Source organism: Hemitrygon akajei, chromosome 2 (genome assembly GCF_048418815.1).
Source record: "Hemitrygon akajei chromosome 2, sHemAka1.3, whole genome shotgun sequence".
Lineage (NCBI taxonomy): Eukaryota > Metazoa > Chordata > Chondrichthyes > Myliobatiformes > Dasyatidae > Hemitrygon > Hemitrygon akajei.
This window is the reverse complement of record NC_133125.1, coordinates 69041504-69052519: the sequence shown is the minus strand read 5'-3', so window position 1 is coordinate 69052519 and position 11016 is coordinate 69041504. Positions and strand designations below refer to the sequence as shown.

General features: G+C 44.2%; 1 protein-coding gene across 2 annotated transcripts in view; it reads left to right on the top strand.

The window, feature by feature from the left end:
• Nucleotides 1-573: 573 nt before the first annotated feature.
• cxxc4 (CXXC finger 4) overlaps nt 574-11016 on the top strand; it is a 271798-nt gene continuing 261355 nt past the window's right edge. For both annotated transcript variants that reach the window (XM_073064011.1, XM_073064018.1), the window contains exon 1: nt 574-2036. In XM_073064011.1, the coding sequence (XP_072920112.1) occupies nt 1215-2036 (822 nt within the window). In that variant the 5' untranslated portion in view covers nt 574-1214. The remainder of the gene's footprint in view (nt 2037-11016) is intronic.

Here is an 11016-nt window from a genome sequence, read left to right as displayed (position 1 = left end):
GTGACCCTGGCTCTTGACAAGGCGTCTCAAAGTGGGAACCGAAGCCACTAACAAAGATCAGGATAGTCAGGGCAGGGAACCCCACCTCGATTCTCAACCCAATGCCATTATTTATTAAGGTCCTTGGGTTGAAATGTTGGAGCTGCCCACTTTTGCCAGAAAGGCCACATGGGGTCAAATCAATCCGGGATGGACAACAAAAGCTCGCTTTGCCAGGGATACCGTAGAAATATAAATTAAATAGAAAACGTCTGGAGGTGTGTTCTCGCTTCCCAAGCACCAGTGGTTCGAGTGAAGGCCACCATAGAGACGTATTCTCGGTGATTTTAACTAGACTGCATTGGGAGACTCCATTATCGCTAAGTGACTCTATCAGATAATGAAAGCTTATTTCCGAGCGTGTGTGTGTGTATTTATTTTGTGGAGTGACCACACTGACCCTAAAAGTCAGTGCCATTATTTTTAATAAAAAGCTACATTCACTCTTCAAATGACCCTGGACCGCGGAGATTTGTTAAATGCTAAGACAGAAGCAGCAAAGCGAGAGATGCAAATAGCAGAATTGAAAGTTTGTGTGCCTCCCCGAGATAAAGCCGCCTGCTCTGGAGTCGTATCCGAACAATCTGTGCCTCCACATAATCCGTTTGTCGCGGAGCCAGATACTATCAGTTTCTGCAGTACCAGATGTGAGCGCCGCATTTGTGGGGTTTACAATATTGTGCCACTGGTGGAAGATGCTGTTTGCCCTCCCTCGAGACTCGGTGTCACTAAACGCCTCCGGGCTTGTATGCAGACCGCCGGGTCTCCCGGGCGAGGCTAGGACAGCCGAGGGCACTGTCGAACTCACCCATTGCACTGTCTGTGGTAAACCGGAATCCAGAAACCTACTCACTGAAACATTCGGAGCGGTGCATCAGAAAAAAACTAATTAACTCAGAAAAGGGGTTTTGGAATTGTTAGTTGGCAATGCCTTCTCCTGAATCCAGTAGACACAACGCGTGCTGGAGATTCTGCCCTGTACTTTGTTAGTTAACGCATCGAGGTTTTTAACGCTATCTTCAGTGCGCTTCGTTTTATTGTAGCTTGCATCAGTTGGAAAAGATGTAATAAGCTGGAAGTCTGACCCAGCGACGGCACTGGGCGCCACAAGCGCTCGGCAGTGAGGCAAGTTCCCCGGGAGGTCTGTCTGGCTCGCTGCTGCTTTGTACAGAGCGATGTCTGGTGCGAGAGGCATTGTTCCCACTGTGAACAGTTGCAACCAAAAGCCGCTCAACACCGACAAGGTGAAGGATGAACTGAGTATGGTAGCGGTGGACTCCGACATCGAAGACCAAAGTTACAAGCTTTCGGCAGATTGCAGCAAAACTAACGGATCGCCCAAGCAGGCAGCCGGGGAGCCGTGCGTGGTGGCCCCGCTGTTTGCTCATGCCAGATTAGGCGACTCACTTTGGAATAACGACAATACAGTGCTCTGGGGAAGGAAGCCGCTTGCAATAAATTCTAATAAGGCTCTTGTGCATAGAAGTGACTCTCAGAGGCCAGGGATGATTGACAGGCTGCCTGGGACTTTGCAAATTGTGCACAGCGATCTGGCGCCTGCCTTGTCTCCCGAGCAGAGCAAAACTTCAACAGGGGATTACACCAGCGAAGCCGAGTGCAATGCATCCGACGCCGAGCTCCTAGCTTTCCAGGAGCGTGCTGGGGCGTTCGCCGCTTTCCCAGCTTTGGGGGCCATCTCCATGCCCCCAGGTTTCATTATCATGACTGCCCTACACTCTCCCACCGGACTGGCGGCCGTGTCGGACGGCGCGCTGCCTCTCGCCGGTCTGCCCGAATGGCCGGTGCACCGGGTGGCGGTGGCCAGTGGCGGGCACCCCGCCAAGAAGAAGAGGAAGAGGTGTGGACTTTGCGCGCCCTGCAGGAGGCTGATCAATTGTGGGGAGTGCAGCAGCTGCCGCAACCGCAAGACCGGCCACCAGATCTGCAAACTGCGGAAATGTGAGGAGCTGAAGAAAAAACCCGGCTCTTCACCAGAGGTAAACACACAGACACACGCAGTACCTCTGTACACATCCACCCACCACACATTACACACACCACACACGCACATTCCCACCTCCACCACTCACATGACCATACATACCCCCCCCCCACACACACACACACACACACACACACACACACACACACACACAGCCCCCCACACAGAGCCCTCCCACACACACACACATACACACACACACACACACACACACACACACACACACACACACACACACACACACACACACACACACACACAGCCCCCCACACAGAGCCCTCCCACACACACACACATACACACACACACACACACACACACACACACACACACACACACACACACACACACACACACACACACCACCCTACACATACAGAAAAGCTTAGAGTAGTGCCTAATTGATTGAGATCAATCAATTCTGCTATTTGTAGAAGTGGAAGCAAGCTTTTGGCTGGCTTTCCTGGACTGAATTGCTGCTGCTTTCGATATGCTCATTGTTTAAGTACGGGGGTAGCAGGGAGACATTCTCGCTCCAGACCGGTTATCTGGAGGAAATGATGGTTTCCTGTGGTATACAAAATAATCCCTGTGTCCTGGAAATGTAACTTCAAAGTTGTGTTAAATCAGTCCCAACTATGTTTACACTTGGACTAGTTTCTGAGTAGCTTGCCTTGATATCCGGTGGTAATGAAGGATATAGGCATCACTATACCTACATGTGTAGCTTGACCCAGGTAGTAGTGCATTCGAGTTACAGTCTTCAGTTCAGCCAGTGCATCGTATGCATAGTTCCATGTTGCCATCATATTTATCAATATTCCATATTGGAAGCTTTACTACGTCCTCTCTGGTAACCAAAAAACTTGAGTGTAGCTGATTATTGTGGGAGCTTCATTGAAAAGGGAGAAATCTGACCGAGGAAGCTATTAATCGATTAGTCAAAGGGTGGTGGAAACGGGAGCCTGAATATTTTTAAGACAGAAGTAGCTGTGTTGTTGCCAATTATAAAGTAAAATTAAATAACTGGACCCAGAACACATCCACTCTTATGAGTCAAACATATTTTTAGTTTACTTGTGCACAGGGAGAACAGCATGGGCCCCTATCAGCCCAGTGTCCTCCAGTCTGAACAAAAAATGCTACTCTTATAGAGAGGAGAGAATCTGCAGATGCTGGAAATCCAAGCAACACACACAAAATGCTGGAGGAACTCAGCAGGTCAGGCAGCATCTATGGAAAAGAGTGAACAGTTGACTTTGCAGGCTGAGACCCCTCAGGACTGGAATAAAAGATGAGGGGTCAGAGCAAGAAGCTGGGTGGAAGGGAGGAAAAAGTACAGGGTGGTAGGTGATAGGTAAGGGAAGGGTGAAAGCTGGGAATCTGATCGGTGAAAAAGATAAAGGGGTGGAGAAGGGGGAATCTGATAGGAGAGGATAGAAGGAATAAAAGGTGTTGCTCCTCCAACCTGAGTATGGGCTCATTGTGGCAGTAGAGGAGGCCATGGACTGACACGTCGGAATAGGAATGGGAAATAGAATTGAAGTGGGTGGTTACTAAGGGATCCTGCTTTTTCTGGTGGACAGAGTGTAGGTGCAAAGTGAAACAGTCTTCCAGTCTATGTCGGGTCTCACCAATATACAGAAGGCCACACCCAGAGCATCAGATACATCAGATGACCCCAATAGACTCACAGGTGAATTGTCATCTCACCTGGAAGGACTGTTTAGGGCCTTGAATGGTAGTGAGGAAGGAGGTGTAGGGGCAGGTGTGGCACTTGTTCCACTTGCAAGGGTAAGTACCAGAAGGAAGATCAGTGGGGAGGGATGAATGGACAACAGAGTCATGTAGGGAGTGATCCCTACAGAAAGTGGAAAGTGGGGGGAAGGAAAGATATGCTTGGTGGTGGGATCAGTTTTATACAGAATTGGCTAATCAGTTATAGATATTGATCATTTGGTAAACTGATGTGTTTGAATTTCTTACTCGCAAGATCAATTGCCATTCACAATTGGGGTGCTAAAAGTATGAAACTTCAAGCTGACAACTGAAGTTAGTAAAGCAATTATCCCTTCGTTGTTGGGTGTGTTTCACATCCTTCCATTATTCCTGTCTCATCTGTTTCTGGCACCTTCGACTGGGCAAAGGGAAGCTATGTTCCAGCTTGATTACACACTGCCGTAACCATTCTCACCTATCTGTCTGCAGTAAGCAAGATTGGTTCTAGCAGTATCACTTCAAAGGTGTCCCTTGTCTGGGTTGGACTGCACACTCCCACAGTCATTCTCGCCTTGATGTTGTCTTTAACCCCTGCCTGACTGCAACTTCCACACACCCTCCTCTTTGTCCTGTAGAAGACAACATAAATCTTACTGAATTTCGATAGCGTAGAGTCTCTGAAACTCTCTGACAGTTTCTTAATGGCTGTTGATATCCGGGATGAGCGTGCTACACTTCTGGCTAATAATGGCACAAGTACCACCTCTCTTAGACAAAAGGAAGCCTTGTGCTAGTCAATTTTGAATGACCAAATGTGCATTGCCAGCATTTCAGCAGTAATGTCATTGATAGCCTGGCTAGAGCCAAGTAGCTAGTTTCTCCAACAGTGCTAGGGCGTGTTAAATCCTTCATGAGCCAGTCTGGTAGGGTCCCAGAGCAGAAACACTACAATGCAGAAACACTTAGTCAACATAGTGTTTCGATGGCAGCCCCACACAGTGGAATGGTGGGAGAGAGAGAGAGAGAATGAATATCTATGTTAGGCCAGTGACAGCTCCTCCCTGGCTTTAGTTGAGGCCAGAGATCCCATTTTAGAAGGTGTACCCCTGATAGCCAGTAGTAGGGAAAAGCTATGTCACTCATTGTTTTGTTGGGCACATACTTCTGTTATCTGAATCTAGTCCCATCCCTTTATGGTTACAGTAGCATTCTTCACCCTGATCCCATCAATCAGCTTCATAGCAGGAGGCTTATGCGATCAATCATAGGTAGGTTGATACTATCCCTCAAGACAGTTGCATTGACAAGAGTCTTTCCTTTGGGCGGTGCAATCGCATGCTCCCTAATTTTGTTAGCAAAGTAAAACATGGAATTGAACTCACTAATGATCCAAGGGTATAAACATATTGGCAAGCCACCTTCTGAACGTTCTAACCTGACTGGTTAGTATGCAACTCATATTCATGACTAAGGCAAAGAAAAGTATTTGCGTTGTGAGATAGTTATGCATTTATGTTGAAAACAGCTGTCCGGAAGATACAAAACTTTTAATGCATAGTGATTACTCAAGGTGGCAAATAGCAAAGATCAAGAGTTCAGTCCATCAGTCCTTATCCTCAATGTTCTTCTGGCTCCCTGTTGCCTGGTCCAGTGCCACCGCTGTTTTAATGTGTGAGGCGTGTATCCATGTTGGCTTTCCTTTGACCTTTAAAGTGGTGTTTGTGGTCAGCAACACTTAGAATGGCCCTTCCCAGCAGGTCTCCAGGCTGTTCTTTTGTTGGTAGGCTCTCTCCAGTATCCAATCTCCCAGCTGCTAGGTGTGGCACTGCAGCCAGCACGATCTGCTGGTCTTCGGGGCTTTACATACCTGTTGATGGAAACCTTTAAGAGTTTATGTCAGTGCTATACAGTAATGTCTTTTACTCTTAGAATGGATGTCTATCTGTTTAATTAAAAAGGGAGGGATGAGAGGCAAGCGCATGGGATGTCCCAAAATGATCTCTTGCGGAGATGGTCTTGTGCAGTTTGGAGAGCAGCGCATTGCTTTCTACTGGCCTGTAAGATGGACGGTGGTAAGGGCAGCTGAAATGATGCGTACACTATAAGGCTTTTTAAATTCTCAAATAACTTTACCTCTAAAGTGAGGACCATTATCACTTGAGATCACTGTTCCCTCTAAGCCGCCCAGTAACTGAAATGCTTCCGCGCATATCGCCTTTGTTGTCAGGAAGCTCAAATGCTCTTTTATATAATTTGAAATCATGCTAAAATAATTTTAAAATCTATGTTAGTAGTGAAATACCTTGTAGAATTGTGTTAATATAATCCATAAAATTTCAAAATAATAAATGTACCATAACTTTTACTTTGAGACATTTTAGAGCTTCAACATATTTACTTTGTGAATTTGTCAAGTTACAACACAGTTAAAAAGTTCATTGCTAGTAAACCACTGGCCCGCTGAGTGTCGATGCCATCTAGTCAAAACATTGTTCTTTTGCCATTGTACTGTCAGTTGTCTTGACTGCCTGACATCGTTTACTTGTGTTATAAGCTGTGGTTTATGTTTTGTCTGATGTGCATATTACCAAAATAAAACATTTAAAGTGAGTTTTCAGGTCATGTACAATGACCTGCTCAGAGGAATGGTTAGTCTGTATATCTGTCAAAAAAAAGTTAGAGGGAAATTTGAGATTTTTCTCAAGGATCCCAAACATAGAAACATAGAAAACCTACAGCACAATACAGGCCCTTCGGCCCACAAAGTTGTGCCGAACTCATCCCTACCTTAGAAATGACTAGGTTTACCTATAGCCCTCAATTTTACTAAGCTCCAAGTACCTATCTAAAAGTCTCTTAAAAGACCCTGTCGTATCTGCCTCCACCACTGTTGCTGGCAACCCATTCCATGCACTCACCACTCTCTGAGTAAAAAACTTACCTCTGACATCTCCTCTGTACCTACTTCCCAGCACCTTAAACCTGTGTCCTCTTGTGGCCACCATTTCAGCCCTGGGAAAATCCCGCTGATTATCCACACGATCAATGCCTCTCATCATCTTATACACCTCTATCAGGTCACCTCTCATCCTCCGTCACTCCAAGGAGAAAAGGCTGAGTTCACTCAATCTATTCCACTGGTCAGGTGCTGAAGGATTGGAGGATAGCTCATGTAGTTCCGTTGTTTAAAAAAGGCTCAAAAAGTAAGCCAGGAAATTATAGGCCAGTAAGTTTGACATCGGTAGTAGGTAAATTATTGGAAGGAATACTAAGAGATAGGATCTACAAGTATTTGGATAGACAGGGTCTTATTAGAAACAGTCAGCATGGCTTTGTGTATGGTAGGTCATGTTTAACCAATCTATTAGAGTTTTTCGAGGAAGTTACCAGGAAAGTGGATGAAGGGAAGGCAGTGGATGTTGTATACATGGACTTTAGTAAGGCCTTTGACAAGGTCCCGCATGGGAGGTTAGTTAGGAAGATTCAGTCGCTAGGTATACATGGAGAGGTAGTAAATTGGATTAGACATTGGCTCAATGGAAGAAACCAGAGAGTGGTAGTGGAGTATTGCTACACTGAGTGGAGGCCTGTGACTAGTGGTGTGCCACAGGGATCGGTGCTGGGTCCATTGTTATTTGTCATCTATATCAATGATCTGGATGATAATGTGGCAAATTGGATCAGTAAATTTGCTGATGATACATAGATTGGAGGTGTAATGGACAGTGAGGAAGGTTTTCAAAGCTTGCAGAGGGATTTGGACCAGTTGGAGGAATGGGCAGAAAAATGGCAGATGGAGTTTAATGCGGATAAGTGTGAGGTTTTGCACTTCGGAAGGTCAAACCAAGGTAGAACATACAAGGTAAATGGTAGGACACTGAGTGCAGTAGAACAGAGGGATCTGGGAGTACAGATACATAATTCCCTAAAAGTGGTGTCACAAGTAGATAGGGTTGTAAAGAGAGCTTTTGGTACATTGGCCTTTATAAATCAAAGTATTGAGTATAAGAGTTGGAATGTAATGGTGAGGTTGTATAAGACATTGGTGAGACTGAATTTGGAGTATTGTGTGCAGTTTTGGTCACCTAATTACAGGAAAGATATTAATAAGGTTGAAAGAGTGCAGAGAAGGTTTACAAGGATGTTGCCAGGACTTGGGAAACTGAGTTGCAGAGAAAGGTTGAATAGGCTAGGACTTTATTCCCTGGAGCGTAGGAGAATGAGGGGTGATTTGATAGAGGTGTATAAAATTATGATGGGTATTGATAGAGTGAATGTAAGCAGGCTTTTTCCACTGAGGCCAGGGGAGAAAAAACCCAGAGGTCATGGGTTAAGGGTGAAGGGGGAAAAGTTTAAAGGGAACATTGGGGGGGGGGGGCTTCTTCACGCAGAGAGTGGTGGGAGTGTGGGATGAGCTGCCAGATGAAGTGGTGAACGTGGGCTTACTTTTGACATTTAAGAAAAACTTGGACAGGTATATGGATGAGAGGGGTTTGGAGGGATATGGCCCAGGTGCATGTCAATGGGACTAGGCAGAAGAATGGTTTGGCACAGCCAAGAAGGGCCAATTTTTGTGCTGTAATGTTCTATGGTTCTATTCTCACAAGGCATGCTCCCCAATCCCGGCAACATCCTTGTAAATCTCCTCTGCACCCTTTCTATGGTTTCCGCATCTTTCCTGTAGTGAGGCAACCAGAACTGAGCACAGTACTCCCAAGTGGGGTCTGACCAGGGTCAGACTATCTATGATAGCAGGAAATCTGAATTGTCCATGAGGATTGATATTTACTCCGTGTGAGGCAAGATTGCCAACAGTGATCAGACATTTATTTTGTGGTCTGAGCTGCAGGAGCTGGTTCTTTGGGAACAGCAGTGGAGGTCAGTGCAGAGGATGTGCTCCAGCTTTCTGGGAGCATTCTTCAAATTGGTAGTGTGGGTGTTGCTTGCAGACGCTGAGAATGTTCATGCTTCTAGTTTCTTTGATCCCAAACCTCGGAATAAATTCTCATAATAAAATTCATCAACAGTTACAGTATCATTTCTCTAAGTTTAATAAGCTTCTGCCCATGGAGATAACAAACACATAAAGCCTATTTGAAGATGTACGAATAACCTCCAAGGGGAGGTCCCAGCAGTGGCAAATACCGGCAGTGTCTTTCAGGATTATGTCTCTGGCAAATCATATAGTTGCTGCTAAATTTCTTTTGATGAACTGCACGATTACAGTGTGATGCACCAGAGACTGAGAGACTTTCTGAACTAAAATATGAGATTCTTCAAGAATCTCATTATTAGTTATACCCATCATCCTTTATAGTCTTGCACTCAGCATATTTTAGTTCAGAAAGTCTCTCAGTCTCTGATGCATCACACTGTAATCGTACAGTTCATCAAAAGATTTTGGAAAGTATTGTCAGCCTGATCTCACTGGATTACCACATGATCATAAACATCTGCTGTTGTTGCCTTGGCAAAGGAGTCAGCTCATTTGTTCCCTTGAGTTATTTCATCCTTCCCGTTAGTTTGAGCCACATAGTTTATAACAATTGTAGTAAGTAATTGAAAAGCAGGAAAGCAGTCATAGTTACTTCACCGTTTTTTATTGGAGTTCCAACAAGGTGAGAAACACACTTAATTTTCATAATTGTTCATTGTCATGTGCTACTCCTGAGGTGTAAGGAGATTCAGAGTAAATGTTTATGGCAGCATTACGAGGATGCTGACTTGTGTTGAGGCAGAAAGGTTCAGCTGCCTGAGCTGCAAGGAGGGAAGGTAGCTGTGTGCAGCTTTGGCTGATACATGACGTGCCCACACACACATCTCCACTAATTTCTTTTTTCACAGTATTAAATAAGGAGGAAAAGTGATCAAAGAAAACAAATACACTTGGATTTATATCAGGTAGAATTTTACAACAGGCAGAATTAAAATCTTGCAAGTTAAGTGCAGTTCAGGAACAGATTATTTAAACGGAGTAGTCTGTGGATCTGGAGGCAGTGGGGCTGGAACCTGTTAACAGGTTTACCTTTGCCCAAGTGCATCTTTGAACTCTGTGGCTAGGCTGTCCATAAACAAAAACATGTCCCTGGTGGACATCCCCAAGTTTACTGCTACTGTGTCCACCATCCCTTTTCCATGTTTGTTGGTTCAAAGAACCCCATATATTTAGAATCGTATTACACTGGTCACATGTGTATAAAGCAGTTAATGGTAAAACCAAATTTTACAGCGAAATTTGAAGCAGAAATTAATCTGGTATTGATTAGAAAAAATGTGATCACTGTCAATTTGGTTAAATATAAAACAAAGCTATGAGGAAAAATAACATTTAAATTACATTGGGCAGCTCTCTCAATACATTTAAAACAATGTACAATATTGCTCAGAAGATATAGTGGAGCAGCCTCAGAAGTGTCACAGAAAATTTGTTCTCGTTCCCCTACACAGCTTTAATTGTTTAATCATTTGATTTTGTTATTATTTTTGGAAATATTGCTAAAACACTATTTTCTCACACAAGTAACAGTATAAGTTTCCTTTAATCTTAGGTTGCAACTTATTTACAATAAAGTCCCTGCATCTGCAGTTAAACTGGAATAATTTTGAAAACATTTATGTGCATTTTTTACATATTCATTAGTATCATTGTCTCCTGTCGGACACTGATCTACAGTGTGAGGGAAATATTTTTTTAGAGCTCCTACTAGATCAGTTCAAGGTACATTTAAATCAACGTTTCACCCCCCCCCCCCGCACCCCTCAGCCTCCCATCTGCCGTAGTGCTTTTGGGATCCGCTGCCTGTGGTGGGGTAACTGTAGTCTCTGATAGTAAAATAACTAATTCCAGAACACACACACTGTTATGACTCAAACATTTTTATTTTATTTGTGCGTAAGAGGAAGAACATGGGCCCTGTCAGCAAACTGTTCTCCAGTCTGAAGAGAAAACTTAATTTTTTATACAGAATTGGCTTATCAGTTATGGATATTCATCATTTGATATATTTGAATTCTTTACTTGCAAAATTAATTATCATTCACAATAGAGAAACTTCAGTCTGACATCCGACAACATTTTGTAGATAGTAAGGCAAATGTCCCTTATTTGTTGAATGTATTTCACATCCTTCTGTTATTCCCATCTCATCTGTCTCTGGCACTACTCTGTATGAAGGGAAGCTGTGTCCTTCTAGATTGAAGACACACTGCCATAGTCATTGTCACCTATAAGCAAGATTGGCTCTCGCAGTCACACT